The sequence below is a fragment of the Hyperolius riggenbachi genome, chromosome 11, assembly GCF_040937935.1.
Source record: "Hyperolius riggenbachi isolate aHypRig1 chromosome 11, aHypRig1.pri, whole genome shotgun sequence".
NCBI classification, from domain to species: domain Eukaryota; kingdom Metazoa; phylum Chordata; class Amphibia; order Anura; family Hyperoliidae; genus Hyperolius; species Hyperolius riggenbachi.
In genome coordinates, this window is record NC_090656.1 from 40,599,044 (window position 1) to 40,616,210 (window position 17,167).

The 17,167-nt window shown below is 42.5% G+C and overlaps 1 protein-coding gene across 1 annotated transcript in view; it reads left to right on the forward strand.

Moving 5' to 3' along the window:
• GPATCH1 (G-patch domain containing 1) overlaps positions 1–17,167 on the forward strand; it is an 80,077-nt gene that overhangs the window by 43,101 nt on the left and 19,809 nt on the right. Inside the window, exons 11-16 of the mRNA XM_068261407.1 lie at positions 3,673–3,963; positions 5,960–6,138; positions 7,357–7,484; positions 8,286–8,419; positions 10,595–10,746; positions 16,390–16,603. Of these exons, the coding sequence (XP_068117508.1) occupies positions 3,673–3,963; positions 5,960–6,138; positions 7,357–7,484; positions 8,286–8,419; positions 10,595–10,746; positions 16,390–16,603 (1,098 nt within the window). The remainder of the gene's footprint in view (positions 1–3,672; positions 3,964–5,959; positions 6,139–7,356; positions 7,485–8,285; positions 8,420–10,594; positions 10,747–16,389; positions 16,604–17,167) is intronic.

A 17,167-nucleotide genomic window follows, 5' to 3' on the forward strand; every position in this document is an offset into this window, starting at 1 on the left:
CAGGTGTGTGACTCAACCACCACTGTAGCCAAAGAGATCAGCAGTACTGCCAGACAACTGGTATTGTTTAAAAGGAAACATCCATATCCCTCTCAGTTTAGGTTCCTTTTAAAAAAGTATAGTAATACACTCCGCTTGACTTGCATATTACAAAAGTTCAGACCCTTAGGTAACTATTTATGTTGTTGTGGTTTTTTTTTTTTTTTTTTTTTTTTAATTAAAAATTTTATTTGGGGTTTTTCGGAGTGGGAAGGTAAACAGGGGATTTTAAATGAAATGTATTGTGTATATTTAAAAAAAACCAAAAAACTGAGTTTTTGATTTTCCATCCTGCAAGCGAGAGCTTGAAGGGGTGACGTGGGACATAGAAAAATCGCGGCTTTCCAGAGAAAGCTGTCGGTTTATCTTAGGTAGACATAGATCAATGAAATGGATCTGTATTCCTATTCATTGATCTCAGGGGCCACGAAAGGCGGCGGGAGCGCGCGCGGCCCCACAGCAGCTGTGCAGTCTATCTGGACGGATATATCCATCCAGATAGACCAAAGTGATTAAATTATAAGCACTTGGTGTGTCTTCCATGTAGTTTGTGGAAATGTAAGGCTACCGGCAGGGTTGTAACTAGACTTAAAGTAATCCTCCAGACTAAAAATATACTCAGTAGCACTGAAAAGGCTTGGTGTTTCTTTAACAGTTTCACAGCATCAGAACTTTTTTTTCTTACCCAAGCTTCATTTTTAGCTGCACAGAAGAAAACGGGCATTTTTCCCCTGATGCTGTGCAAAGCATGATGGGATTTCTGATGTTGTTGTTCTCCTTCTGCTGTTTTGGTACAAATTTGTTTTTTTAAATTATGAATTTGAGATTTGAAGCCTAGCGCGCGCAGCTGGGAGGGGTGATCAGGACACAGGACAGTTGGAACAGGGTCTCATGCTCCCTGTCACCTCCTTTCAACCAAAAAGATGGCTGCCCCCATGAATCACAAACATTTGCCTGTTCTTTTAAAACAGTGTGGGTAAGAGATTATATTATCTATCTATTTTAATTAACATAACTAATGTAACTTAATGACAGTATGTTTGTTTAGGCTGAAGTTTGCCTTTAATAGGGCCCCCCTACAAAAATTATAGCATGGGGCCCCCTTGGTTCCAGAACCCCATGAGGGTGACGTGATCGGGAGCTGGCAAATGGCAGCAGAGATTTTTCTGCTGTGAAGCAGCGCCTGGAAGCTGGAAAAAATTACACACGCTCCTGCACATAGTTTTTGTGAGCGAACAGCAGGAAGGGTTTTTTTGCAAATTGGCTGCTCTTGCGGGTGTGGAGAGGGATGAGATGGGTCCCCCAAAGCCTCTGGGCCCCCCTGCGATGGCAGGGGTCGCAGGGGTGATTGCTACGCCCATGGTTACAGGACCTTATTATTTGAAGGTCTCTGATGTGCTTTAAGGCTTGGTCCGGCAGAGTGGAGCACTTCAGTCTCCAGTCCGTTACCTCGCGTTTGCGTCCGGGCAGACGTGTTTGCACCATAGGTGGTTATGGGAATTGCATCCACTCGTCTGGAAAAGAGGAGCAGGTCAGGACTTGCGTTTCAGTTGCCTCAATTCAAACAAATACAATGTTTTTGCACAAGTGGAAGAAGACCCTATTTTTAACAAAAGGATTCGCTTCCTGCGTTTCTCGGAAGTGTAGAAAACGTGCTGAACTGGTACATTTTCTACACACGTTTGAACCAAGTGACTCTGGCGAGTAGCTGGTCTTCAGTCTTTCTGATGACGCACCCCCCCAAACATTTTTCCCGTCTTTGCATGTGCATTAAAGGGACACTTAAGCCAGGAATAAAAAAATCAGTTTTACTTTCCTGTGGCTTCCACCAGCCCCCTCCAGCCGCCCTGTGCCCTCAGAGTCACTCACGGAGCCTCCGGTCCCCCACCGCCAGTTTCGTTTTTGCTGACAGACCCGACAGACCTGGCCACTCATATTTTTCTTTACGTACCAGTCCGCAATAGCATCCTACGCCTGTGCAGGACGCTATTGAGGATGGGAACATGAAGGATACATGTGGCCAGAACTGCGCAGGCTCAGAAAGCACATCAACTCCCTATCAGGGCCTGTAAGCGAAAACAAAACTAGCTGGCGGCGGGGGACTGGAGACTCCGTGAGTGACTGCGAGGGCACGGGATGGCTGCAGGGGGCTGGTAGAAGCCCCAGGAAAGTAAAACTATTTTTTTATTCCTGGCTTGAAGAGAATCTGTATTGTTAAAATCGCACAAAAGTAAACATACCAGTGCGTTAGGGGACATCTCCTATTACCCTCTGTCACAATTTCGCCGCTCCCCGCCGCATTAAAAGTGGTTAAAAACCAGTTTTTAAAAGTTTGTTTATAAACAAACAAAATGGCCGCCAAAACAGGAAGTAGTTTGATGTACAGTATGTCCACACATAGAAAATACATCCATACACAAGCAGGCTGTATACAGCCTTCCTTTTGAATCTCAAGAGATCATTTGTGTGTTTCTTTCCACCTGCATCTCTCATGCACTGAAGTTTCAGGCTGCTCTTTTCGTCCTGCAAACAGCTTTGCCCTTGTCTGTAATTCCTCACTATGTGAAAGCCCAGCCAGCTCAGAGGACGATTTATCCAGCTTGTAAAAGATAAGAGAGAAGAGAGAAGCTGCTCTAATCTAAATAACACACAGGCAGTGTGCATAGAGGGGCCTGGAAGGGGGAGTTCATAGCAGAACCACAACACTGAAGAACTTGGCAGCCTTCCAGACACAGGCCGACAAGTCTGACAAGAGAGAGAAGTTGATTTATTACAGAGACAGTGATAGTATAAAGTGCTGCAGTAGGCCAGAACACATTAGAATAGCTTTTGGAACTTGTAGGATGATAAAAAACAGGATGCAATTTTTGTTACGGAGTCTCTTTAAGTGTCCCTTTAAAGTTAATGGGAGTGCAGGAAACTAGCCTAGCAAATGCAATGCTGTGTGATTTTTCTTTCAGTTTATCCATTCCGTTTTTTTTGCTGCTAATAAATAATCTGAAAATCACATTTCCAAACGCAATGCAAAAATGACTGATCACACAAAAATCGCACCAAAACTTATGAAAAACCGCTTGGTATAGAATAGATGCTATTTAAAGTTTAAAAGGGCTCTTATTGAGAAATTATATACATTTGTATAATATTTTCAATGAAAGTGGAGTTTCTGGGGTCTGCCTGACAGAAGCCACTGTTAACACTGAAAGGGGGTGTACTTAAACTCATTACATGACGCACGGTACTGTCAGTGGCAGAAATGCTGATTTCGCCATTATTTCAAAAACCTATTGTAAAGGAAAACCCCACAATGTGTTAAATTAAATTACAGTATCCCCCTATTCGTATCAGTTATTGCAATTAATATTCCAATGCTGGGTTCCCCTTGTGTTTAATATCGCAAAAACAAACAAACAGCATTTCTGCTATTGAAAGAGCTGTGTATCATGGAGCCTGTATAAACAGACTTTCAGAACAGGGTTTGTTTTCAGCCCCTGGTGTATCTACGGTATATCCAAATGGACAGAGAGTAAGTTTTTGCATCTAGTATCTCTAGTAACCTAATTCTGCTTCTGTAGATTTCTATTGCATCGACATGGCATTATCCTTTAAATAACTTTGACTTTATGCCAATAGGGCCGTCATCCGTCCTGGACCTGCTGTCTGATAAGGACCGTGAGCGGATCACTGATGTAAGGCAATCCCTGGAGGAACATAGACTTAAAGCACAGAAACTTGCACAAGAAGCATTGAAGACCCGCTTCCAGGCCTCAGCAGAAGACGAGGCACTGAAAAGAAGCCAGGATGAACTTCTGGACCGGCGCCTTGTTCCGCAGAATGCTGCAGAGTTCCGACCCTTTGAGAAGAATTCAGAAAAACAGAAAAGATATGAGAACTACATCAGGGCACTCCATGAAGGTCACAAAGGTAAAGGAAAGGGCAAAAGACTGTAATGACCAATGATGTTGCTTTTGAGAATATAAAAAGAGGGGAGAAAAGTATCAATGGGGAAAAAAACTGAAGGCCTACAGGTTGTTTGTTCCACCACACTATCAAAAGGTATAGGCAGAGGTCTCTGGCACATGCAACCTCTGCCTATACCCTTTTATAGCGTACTGTACAAATGTATTCAGTAGACTCCTCCTAATTAGGAGTAGCATGGCTGTGCATTAAGTGACTCCCATATTTTTCCCGATTTCATGTTTGTTCCACCAAGCAGAAGGATCTGCCCAACAACCATTCTGTCATCGGGCCACTCCCATCCCAGGATTACAGGCATTGCCATAAAATAACAGCAGCAATACAGAATGTTCTATTCCTGTACACTGCAAAAAGCTTAGCTAACCATGGCTGTTTTCCTCCCTTTTTCAGCCACTTACCTATTCTCTTCTAGAGCAGAGCCGCCCAGTCCACAGTCACACTAGCTGATGTGAACTCCGACACCGTAACTAGCTGAACTCAGTTTTCCTGCCCCATCGCTTACCATTCAGTAACCCAATAAGAAATAACATTCTTTTTGACTTACAGCTGATGTCACCACTCTTGCAGGCACACACGTTTGCTGCAACTAATATGTAAATAAGTAAGGTTGTTTTACATTAATTGCTTGGAATTTTTATCTAAACTGTTTTACTCTGCTGTAATAGATATAAAGACTACATGTATCCAGGTATAGCACACAGTTCATATTTTATGGTTCAGAACACTACGAAGGTGTCTTTATGCTTTAAAGCATGAAGGGGGCATAACTATCCTCAATAGTGGATCTTCTCCTAGCAGTCTTTTTCAACTTTTTCATTCTGAGGAATCCTTCAAATACACCTTGGATCTCAGGGAAGCCCTGCATTAGGGCATGTGGGTTTATTTTGCAGTAAGCACAGTCTTTAAAAGAAGATGTGGCTAAAAACTTTTTGAAACTGTAACAGCCTCCTTTTTAAGCCCCCAATCCTTGTTCCTCCTCTACAGTACTCCCTATTCTAGTAGCCAGTGTTATTGTTTCTAATTATAGTTCTCCCCTATAATACGGCTCTTTATTATACTACCTCACTAAAATATTGATTTTTATTACTGTGCTCCTTGTTATAGTGACCCCCAATTTAGCCCTTCTTTTTAATGAGTAGCCAAGGAGGGACTTTTAGACCTCACCAACTAGTCTCATCGAAGGGAAAAAATGCCAAAGAACCCCTGCAGTGTCCTCAAGGAACCCTGGGGTTCCAGGTAACCCGGGTTGAGAAAGCCTGACTTTAAAGCGCATCCGGGATGTAAAACTAACTATAACAAGTAACTTGTATATATATCATATCTAAAGTTTAGATAGTTTACACAGCAATTCTAGCTGCAAACAGCTTCAACAGTATATGATTATTTCTTCCTCTGATACAATGAGAGCAGCCATGTTCTGCTTATGATCATTACACAGGCAAAGCTGCTCTGCATCTCCAGCCCTCAGCCTGTGAAAACTCCACTCCACCTTTCTCCCCTCTGCCTCTGAAATCTCTGGCTAGTAACACCTTCTCCTCCTCCTGCCCAGACTGAGCTCCCATAAACCCTTGCTACATGAGTCTGAGAGTGCCAAGGCACTGGAGGAGTTGTGGGCAAGGCTTGTTTAGTTTATAGGGAATTAGAGTATTAAAACAAAAAACAAACAGTATTGGGCTTGAGGAATGCTCTATAAACTATATAAAAAGGAACACAATTATGTAATGAATAAAAGTTTATCTCGGATAAGTTTAAGTATCAGGTGAAATCTGACCCCCTGATAATTGGGAGCACATTCAGCAGGCCCTCACACTGCCATTTCCCCATTCACTTGTATGTCATCAATCGGCTATTGCGGAAGGCTCTGCATAAGTCCAGCTTTGTGGAGCTTTGCACTGTATCCTATATCTACTGAATGTGTGACAGTAATCGTTTTATTTCTTAGATGCTCTGGACGGTTCCCTGGACCCCAGCATGACCGAATGGGAGCGCTCTCGCGAACGTGAAGAATTCATGCGATCTGCCATGTTGTACAAACCAACAAATACATCTCTCTCCTCTCGATTTACTCGTGGAAAATACGAAGATGATTCGGATAAAGTGGAGGTTCAGCGGGATGAAGAGGTGACGTATTGCCGAGACCTTTATATAACCCCTCTACATGAATGTTCTGGTTAACATGTTCCAGACTGTGCGTCCTAAGTCATAGCAATGGGGGCTATGAGTGGAGTGTGCCGACTAAACTAGGGTTGCACAAAGCCGTAGCTATTGGGGCTGTGACTGGAGTGTGCCGACTTCAATTGGGTCAGAGTGAGTCTGAAGCAAAATAAAAACAAAACATATACTCACCTAAGGAAAGAGAAGGCTCTGGTTCCTATTGTGCCTTCCTGTTCCTCTCACGGTCCCCTTGTTCCAGCGCTGGTTCCCCCATTCAAATCCTCCACCACAGGCCCCCCTCTTTACTTACGCATTCGCGAGCACGCTTCTTGTGCGCTCTTGCACAGTATTGAGCGTCTTTGAGAGCATTTGGGCTCCCGAAAACTTCTGGAGCGTTATGCGGCGGGGGATTTGAACGGGGAGACAGCGATGGAACGAGAGAGCTGTGAGAGGAACAGGAATGCTCTATAGGACCCATAGCCTTCCCTCTCCTTAGGTGAGTATCTTTTTTTTTTTTCTTGTTTTCGGTTCAGACTCCCTTTAATCATAGCTATGGGGCTGTGACTGGAGTGTGCGGACTTCACTGGGGTTAAACAAAACCATAGCTTAATCATATTCTTTAGTGTCTGTAGCAGCACTTTTCTCCCCCTCTCTATGTGGAAAATTAAGGTGATGACCCCGTAACACAGAAATGCCGAATTCTACAGCTCTGGACAGCAAATGAGATGACACTGAGCTATTAAACAATGTTTTTTAACTATATCGACTATCACAAAGATGGGGTCAATCAGAGTGAAATGTAAGTTTGCTTTAAATTACAACTGTAAGGAGAGGGATAAGGAGGATGCCATACTTATTTTCATTTAAACAATACCAGTTGCCTGGCAACCCTGCCGATCTCCTTGGCTGCAGTAGTGTCTACATTACACCAGAAACAAGCATGCAGCTAATCTTGTCAGATCTGACAATATTATCAGAAACACCTGATGTGCTGCATGCTTGTTCAGGGGCTATGGCTAAAGTATTCAAGGCAGAGGATCAGCAGGATAGCCAGGCAACTGGTTTTGCGTAAAATGAAATAAATATGGTAGCCTCCATATCCCTGTTGTTACAGTTGTCCTTTAAGCTTTTTCTTATCTCTTCGTGTGTTTTGTCTGAGTTTTTTGTATTTTCTGTCCCCTGCAGGGTGATATGAATGACAAGAATGCAGCAGTGAAGATGAAAATGTTTGGAAAGCTGACTAGAGATACGTTTGAATGGCACCCGGACATGCTGCTGTGCAAGCGCTTCAACATCCCCGATCCTTATCCTGGGTAAGCTGTGTGAGCAGGGCAGTCCTCTTTATTTCCATATAAAATATTGTTGCCATACATTGTGCTAGGGACATAATTTAAATGTTTTATTAACTGGGACAAATGGGCAAATAAAACGTGAGTTTTATCCACAGTACCATATTTTATTTTAGAAATCTAATGTCTGAAAACTGAGAATTAATAAAAAAAAAATAAAAAATAAAACATTTTTATTATTCCTGTTAATATGCATATAAAATAAAATGTTTTTTTAGCAAAATGTACTACCAAAGGAAACCTAATTGGTGGCAAAAAACAGAAACAAGATATAGATCATTTAGTTGTGGTAAAGTAGAGATACACTTATTGGCGTATGAAAGGGAGGAGCGCTGAAAGGCGAAAATTGCTGTGATCCATAAGGGGAAAAAGCCCTCAGCGGAGAAGTACCAGTTGTCTGGCTGTCCTGCCGATCCTCTGCCACTAATACTTTTAGCCACAGCCCCTGAACAAGCATGCAGATCAGATGCTCTGACTGAAGTCTGACTGGATTAGCTGCATACTTGTTTCAGGTGTATGATGTAGTGTGTGACATTTCTGCAGCCAAAGAGATCAGCATATCTGCCAGGCAAATTATTGTGTAAAAGGAAATGCATATGGCTGCCTCCATGTATCTCTCAACTCAGGATCCTTTTAAGGAAACACACATCATGTACTCACCAATATTTCCAGGGAGCAAAGACACCTGACATCATAATAGAAATATAAAAAGCTATAATGTTTTGGGATTTTATTGATGCGTGACTTGTGGGTATTGTTTTCTAGGTCAACTCTTGTTGGTCTGCCCAAAGTAAAGAGGGACAAATATTCTGTGTTTAATTTCCTCACAATTCCTGAACCCCAGCCACCAGCGGCCAGCACAGCGAGACCGGAGAGATCCCAGCAGTCCGTGGAAAGCAGTGAGTGTCTTATCATAACAGCAGAGATTTTCCATCTCTAAAGATGGCCAAACACCATTCAGTTTTCTTTCGACCAGAGAAATATGATTGATTCATCTGCTTGATCAAACATTCATTAAAATCGAGCCAATAACGATGGAAAAAATATTTCAGTTTTTAGATTTTTCCATCTGATTTATCCAGTACAGCCAATCAGATTTTTATCCAATAAATTTGAAAGACCAATCATTTTTTCCTTAAAGTATTTTTTTTTTTTTTTTACCCTATGTTAGATATAAGGTATCCAAATACAGGTTATGAGTACATGTGGCAGACTTGCTATCTTCTCCTGATCAAAGAATGATTGGGAATAGGCTTTCCGCCTCAGAAACACTCAATAGTGATTCTGCTAGCTTTGCGATTAGTTTTTTCACTTCCTGTTTGACCCGGAAAAGAATAAATACAATGTATTTATTCTTAAAAGTGCTGGGGAAATCGCAATACCAAGTGCTTTTGAAGCGTTTTGCGATTTCCCTATACCTTCCATTGAGGCAAATCGCCCCAAAAATGGTAGAGGCAGCGCTTTGCTGAGCAGATCGGAAACGAACCGCTCAGATGTGAACACTCTTATAGGGAATCATTGCACAAGCGCTTTTAAGGCGATTTAGAAAATCGCCAGCACTTAAAAAAAGCAAAAGGTGTGAACAAGCCCAAAAGGACTTCCGAGGTGAGGACAACAATCTAGGTTTACTCACCTGGGGCTTCCTCCAGCCCCTAGCTGCACAGGCGCTGTATGCGCCATATGACATGGAGGCCAGCGGGACAGGGGAGGAGGACCGGGGCTGCGGCGAGGGACTGAAACGGTAGCTAAGGGCTGCAAGATACCCCAGGTGAGTAAACATCGATTGTTGTCCTCACCTTGGAAGTCCTTGAGGCTGGTTTCACATCATAAACCAGTGTTTGCGATGTGTTGTGTCGTGCCGGACGCACAACATCGCACATTCAAAACCAGGCCTTCAGGGAACACTGCGCTATTGTGAGCTTTTTATGTGAGCTTTTAAAATCACACAGCAAGTTCCTTCTTCCTACATACTGTATGCAATCCGGATACAATGCCTTCCTATGGGAATTTGCGTGCGTTTTGAAAACACAATATCCGATAATGTATTTTGTTTACTTTTTGAATGTACATATTAAAACGGAAACACGAAAAACGCACATAAACTGAAAATGCAGTAAAAAAAACATAGGCACATGACACCTACACATGCTAGTGTCCCTGACTGCAGCAAGTTGCTTCTTGTAGCCATCTACCGTTCTTTGACATGGGCCTGCTCCTCTCCTCAATGCAGAATTCTTTCAGCTGTGAGGTATTTGTGCCCATTTCAAGTATCCCTACAGCGTTTTAGTGGGATTATGATATGGACTCTGATTGCCGGCGTCCGTGCACATGGTACAATCGGCCGTAGCTTAAAATCAACTTCCTGTGTGATTTTAAAAACTCACATAATATTGCATTGGGAATTGCACACCGATACGATTTTTCTACTACCCGTAGACTTAGATTATGTGCAATTAGGCTACGTGGAAAATGCAAGCTATTCTAAGAAGTATGTTCCCAGCATTATTTATGCCAAAGGGGGCAACATAAGCTATTAGGGGGAAGGGCGTCCTAACTTTTTCCTCAGTTAGAATACATATTTTCTTGTAATTTGTATCTCTGCTTTGCCTCCCAATCTACTGCACCTCGCGAAATCACGTGAGGTGCACTAGAACCAGGAAGTAGAGCCACATCGCGAGAGCCTGTAGCAGGAGGTGAGTGGGAGCTGCTGATCAGGCATCCGCTGTGCTGACTCAGCATAGGGTGACCTGGGTGACAAACTGGGCACTGCACAGCCTAGCTGTCACTCACCCCTGCTGAGTTGCTGATTGGGCGCAAAGAAAGAGGGGGGGAGGAAGAGAAAGAGGAAAGCGGCATAGTTCGGGGCACTGATGGGCACTGACATGCCCTGACATACGGGGCGCAGTGGGTGGAGATTCGGGGCTAGAGCCCCGGGTCTTCAGCCATAACGACGCGGTCGCTGGTATCCCATAATAATACCAACCCCAAGCCCCCCGCCCCAAACTGCACTTGTAACTGATCTCTCACCTTGGGGTGGACATTGCTGGTAACATTTTCTCGTCCACTTATTCCAGAGCAGAAGAAGTCATCCAGGTGGGATATGTCCTCCGCAGAGGAGAAGAAGCAGCCTGTTGGCCAGTTTGTCAGTCAGGTGAAGAACGAGAAGGAAGATGAGGTGGAAGACAAGAAGATGGAGCCACCGGCTTCAGCAGCTTCGTCAAGCCAGGTACAAATACCCAGACTTGGTTACAGGACACCTGAAGTCAGGGGGATATGGAGGCTGGCATATTTATTTTCTCTAATACTTTCAGTCACAGACCCTGAACAAGCATACGGCAGATCAGGTGCTCTGAGTGAAGTGTGACTGGAGGGTTAGGTGCATGCTTGTTTCAGGTGTGTGATTCAGACACTACTGCAGCCAAAGAGATCAGCAGGACTGCCAGGCAACTGGTATTGTTTTAAGGCCATGCTCGCAGTGACCATTGCATTGTGTTCCCTGTATAACATGAACACAATGCAATGGATCAGGAAAGTCATGCCGCATGTTACTTAAATGTTTCGTCACATACAGTCAATGACAAGTATTCTTAGCCATTAACAAGTGCATTTTGTGGTAACAAGCATGCACTGCGTTACCAAGCTGCACTATTACACCACAACGCACCCGCCACATTGTCAACCATGCATTTATGGTGCATTGCAGTGCGGCAAGCCACGTTACACAGCGGCCCATATGCTGCTCCACAATGCACCACTGTGAACCTAGCCTAAAAGGAAACAATTATGGTAGCCTCCATATCATTCTCTCGTTAGGTGTGCTTTAATGGCTCACATATTGGTTTCAGTTGATTGATAAAAGAAAAACCCAGGGCCTCTTAACTACTTTTCTACCTTTGCTATGCTTTTTCTACGCCTGAGAACTTCATCTCTGGCTCAGGGGCATAGATATGCGTCTGTCTGTTTTATTCCGCAGGGCGTGCGATCGTGCATGTTCATGCGCGTGCTCTTGTCAGACTCCCGCTGGTCTGTGAACAGTGAATGGGGAGATGTGCTCACAAAGCTAATCAGAGTGCCTGTATTGAATAAACAACATTACATCCTGTGTACTGTTCAAAGTACACGGGAATAAAGCGTGGAGACATCTAGTGGCCAAAAAGTGAAAATATACTCACATATACAAAGTATATACTGTATGTATAAAAAAATACAAAAATGATTAAATAAATTAACCCTCTCACCTTCACCCCATAGTTACCAATAAAAAACATTTGTACAAAAAAGAAAAGGAAAAAAAAAACGGAAAAAAGTGGCACAATTAAAAAACAAACAAAAACAAAACATAATTAGTTAGATTAGGGACTCAGCTTTTTTTTTTATTTATTTTTTTTATGTATGTCATGAAGGTATATTACTATTATTTTGGCAAATAAGGGCTTGTAATTATTTATATAGTAGACAGAAAAAATACACCTTTATTTCAAATTAAAATGTTGTTGCCATACATTGTGCTAGCAGCATACTTTAAATGTTGTGATAATTGGGACAAATGAGCAAATAAAATTTGTGTTTTTATCTACAGCAGAACTATTTATTTTTAAACTATAATAGCTGAAAACTGAGTAATTTTTATTTTTTTTCTTCTTCTTTTTTTCTTCTTCTTCTTACTTGTAAAAATACATATAAAATAATTCTTAGAAAAAAGTACAAAGAAAGTTTAATTTGTGGCGAAAAAAAACACTACAGTGGGATGCGAAAGTTTGGGCAACCTTGTTAATCGTTCTGATTTTCCTGTATAAATCGTTGGTTGTTACAATAAAAAATGTCAGTTAAATATATTATATAGGAGACACACACAGTGATATTTAAGAAGTGAAATGAAGTTCATTGGATTTACAGAAAGTGTGCAATAATTGTTTAAATAAAATTAGGCAGGTGCATAAATTTGGGCACCAAAAAAAGAAATCAAATCAATATTTTGTAGATCCTCCTTTTGCAGAAATTACAGCTTCTAAACACTTCCTGCAGGTTCCAATGAGAGTCTGGATTCTGGTTGAAGGTATTTTGGACCATTCCACTTTACAAAACATCTTGGGCTCGATTCACAAAGCGGTGCTAACCCAGTTAGAGACTTTAGGCGTGATAGCCATTGCACCATGCTGGTGAAAAGCCAGTTTAGGCATGATAAGTTTAGATCGCGCGCAAAGTCCTGCACCCAAAGCAGCGCCATTAAACTCTATGTGAAATGCACCAGACTTTGCAAGCGCAAAAGTTTTGATCAGCTGTGCACTGCAGTGCTAACCCAGTTGGTGCTTAAACTTAGATACATTAGGCAGGTGCATAAATTTGGGCACCAAAAAAAGAAATCAAATCAATATTTAGTAGATCCTCCATTTGCAGAAATTACAGCTTCTAAACGCTTCCTGCAGGTTCCAATGAGAGTCTGGATTCTGGTTGAAGGTATTTTGGACCATTCCTCTTTACAAAACATCTTGGCCTCGATTCACAAAGCGGTGCTAACCCAGTTAGAGACTTTAGGCATGATATCCATTGCACCATGCTGGTGAAAAGCCAGTTTAGGTGTGATAAGTTTAGGCATGATAAGTTTAGGCATGATAAGTTTAGATCGCGCGCAAAGTCCTGCACGCAAAGCAGCGCCATTAAACTCTATGTGAAATGCACCAGACTTTGCAAGTGCAAAAGTTTTGATCAGCTGTGCACTGCAGTGCTAACCCAGTTGGTGCTTAAACTTATCACACCTAAACTTATCACACCTAAACTTATCATGCCTAAACTTATCACATCTAAATTTATCACACCTAAACTTATCATGCCATAACTGAGTTTAGGCGTGATAAAGGGCTTTTCACCAGCGTGCCAACAGTTAGCACCGCTTTGTGAATCAGGCCCCTTGAGTTCATTCAGGTTTGATGGCTTCCGAGCTTAGACAGCTCTCTAACTTACACCACAGATTTTCAATTATATTCTGGTCTGGGGACTGAGATGGCCATTCCAGAACGTTGTACATGTTCCTCTGCACGAATGCCTTAGTGGATTTTGAGCAGTGTTTAGGGTTATTGTCTTGTTGAAAGATCCAGTCCCGGTGCAGCTTCAGCTTTGTCACTGATTCCTGGACATTGGTCTCCAGAATCTGCTGAAACTGAGTGGAATCCATGCATCCCTCGACTTTGACAAGATTCCCTGCACAGGTCACACAGCCCCACAGCATGATGGAACCACCACCATATTTTACTGTAGTTAGCAGGTGTTTTTCTTGGAATGCTGTGTTTTTCCTCCATGCATAATGCCTCTTATGTCCAAATAACTAAATTTTAGTTTCATCAGTCCACAGCACCATATTCCAAAATGAAGCTGGCTTGTCCAAATGTGCTTTAGCATACCTCAAGCTGCTCTGTTTGTGCTGTGGGTGGAGAAAAGGCTTCCTCTGCATCACTCTCACATACAACATCTCCTTGTATAAAGTGCGCTGAATGGTTGAACGATGCACAGTGACTCCATCTGCAGCAAGATGATGTTGTAGGTCTTTGGTGCTGGTCTGTGGGTTGACTCTGACTGTTCTCACCATTCGTCGCTTCTGTTTATTTGAGATTTTTCTTGGTCTGCCACTTTGAGCCTTAACTTGAACTGAGCCTGTGGTCTTCCATTTCCTCAATATGTTCCTAACTGTGGAAACAGACAGCTGAATCTGAGACAACTTTCTGTATCCTTCCCCTAAACCATGATGGGGAACAACCTTTGTCTTCAAGTAATTTGAGAGTTGTTTTGAGACTCCCATGTTGCGAGTCTTCACAGAAAAAAAGAGGGAAACTTACAACTGACTCCCTTAAATACTCTTTCTCATAATTGGATTCACCCGTGTATGTAGGTCGGGGGTCACTAAGCTTACCAAGCCAATTTGAGTTCCAATAATTAGTTCTAATGGTTTTGGAATCAATAAAATGACAACAGTGCTTACATTTATTCACCTGCTTAATTTTAATTATTGCACACTTTTTGTAAATCCAATAAACTTCATTTCACTTCTCAAATATCGCTGTGTGTGTCTCCTATATGATATATTTATCTGACATGTTTTATCGTAACAACCAACGATTTACACAGGAAAATCATGATGATTAACAAGGTTGCCCAAACTTTTGCATCCCACTGTATATAGATCAATTCAGTGTGATAAGTAGCAGGGGCGTAACTAGACTTAATAGGGCCCCCCCTGCACAAATGATAGCATGGGGCTCTCTTGGTCCCTGAACCCCATACGGGTCATGTGGTCAGGAGCTTGCGACTGGCAGCAGAGAGTGTTGTGCTGTGAAGTAGCATCTGGAAGCAGTAAAAAATTACAGATTCTGAAGCTACTCACTATTCTACATGGCAGCAGGACGTGCAGGGACGGTTTTTGAGCGAAGGAGGAGGTTTTTTTTTTGCTAATTGGCTGCACTTGCGGTTTGGGGAGATAGAGGAGGGGTCCCCAAAGCCTCTGGGCCCCCCTGCAATGCAGGGGTCGCAGGGGTGATTGTTACCACCCATGATAAGTAGAGATAAAGGAATTGGCGAATGAATGGGTAGGAGTGTGATGTGAAAATGGATGTGAAAATTGCTGCAGTTTTGAAGGGGAAAAAAACCTATGGTAGGGAAGTGGTTAAAGGACATCCGAGGCAAAAAAAAATATTCCACGATTTTATTTTAGGCTTAAAGCTACTTTTTAAGTGTTAACTGTTTTATTGTTTTTGCTGAATGACACATTCATTGCAGTATGCCAGAGCTAAAATCTATCAACTGTTGAACCTTTTTATCTCTTTCCTGCTCTCAGAAGCCATTTTCTGCTAGGAAAGTGTTTTATAGTTGGCATTTCTTATCAGTGAGGGTCACATTGTAGTCACTTCCTGTCTGAGTCAGGACTGAGTCAGCCACTTACATACCTGATATTTAACTCTTTCCGGCAGTGAAAGGAAAAAAGGAACACAGCATAGTTATGTGTGCTTGGCACTGTACATACCCATGTCTACCTCATGTCACATGTCACCTCTGGTATCCTTTAACATTGTTCGATCATAGTTAATTGACTCTCTATTAGAAATGGGTCATTTTATCAAGCTGTCCTGGGGGTTTGCTGGTAGCAGTTTCTACTTCTGAAATCTGATCAAAATTGAGTGGTGCAAAGCAATAAATGTTCAGCTGCTTCTCCCTAATCATCTGTTGCTTGGCTAATAGGAGTTCTTATAACTTGCATGTGAGGAACCAGACCAGAAAAATCAGTCACTCTGCAAGAATTGTAATTACCCCACGCTTAACTTGCGTGACGGGAACTAGAAACTAAACCTACAAAAACCCGAGCAAACCAGTCTGTGACAGCTGAGTGTCTTCCGGGGTCTCACTCTATATCTACTGTCACTTAACTTGCATGCTGCCAACAGGTACACATTACAATCTGAATGGCCTGTACACAAGCGCAAAATCGCCAAGCGTAATTGCAAATGCAGTGCGATGCAATTGCATTTTTAAAATCAATATTCTACTTGTGATTGTGTGCGTTTGCGATTCAATTGCGATTTTGTTGAAGCTTTTCATGATTGTTTACCTAAAAAACACAATGAAAATTGCATGCATTACGTTTTTTTCAAACGCAGAGCTTAAAAAGCGCAGCAGTCACTGCAATTGCGTTTTTCTAAAATTGTTTTTGTCTTGTACACACCACCAGTGTGTACAGGTCATCACGATTTTTCTAAGACCTTGCAATTTAAAAAAACACATGTGATTTTATAAAACGCATAATATTAACGGTGAATATTAACTGTGCATTTGCGTCACTGCTTGAGAAGTTCTTGCATATAATGTGTAACTGTTATCCTGGCAGGTCCCTCTGAGTCAGACAGATCCAGAGGCAGCAGAGGAGGAGGAGGAGGAGAAGAGGCCACCGATGGACCTATTCAAAGCCATATTTGCAGACTCCTCTGATGAGAATTCTTCCTCCTCCGAGGAAGAGGATAGTGATGAGGAGGAGACACCTGCGCTCAGGGCGGAGCCTGGAACAAGCGGACGGGAGCCCCTCCCTCCTTCCAAAATACAAGGTCAGCCTTCATCCAGCACTGACAACTTGTGAGACTTTCAGCCACATTCAGGGTTTTGTGTTGTACAATCTCTGCTGCACAATGTTCATTTTCTCACATCGGCTTGAGGGATAACCGTATTATAATGCTATCTTTACATTACATTCTAAAAGTAGTTCCCTAATATTAATGGCCATTTTATACAAGCAGCCTTGTTCTTCCAACCCTTACCAAATATAGCAGTACACAAAGATCAGCTTATTGCACACTAATGGCTCGTACACACGTCTGACTGAAGGCAACGACGGGTCCGTCGTCTCCTCCTGCTGGGCGGGTTTTCAGCAGACAGTACAGCATGTGTACAGTTTGTTGGCGGACTGATATGACTGTTTCTGAACGATCCGCCCGGCGGATCGTTCAGAAACAGCCTTATCAGTCCGCCGACAGACTGTACACACGCTGTACTGTCTGCTGAAAACCCGCCCAGCGGGAGGTGACGACGGACCCGTCGTTGCCTTTAGTACGGCGTGTGTACGAGCGTTAAGCCTGCTTATCCTGATTGATATCTACTCTCAGATTTTTTTC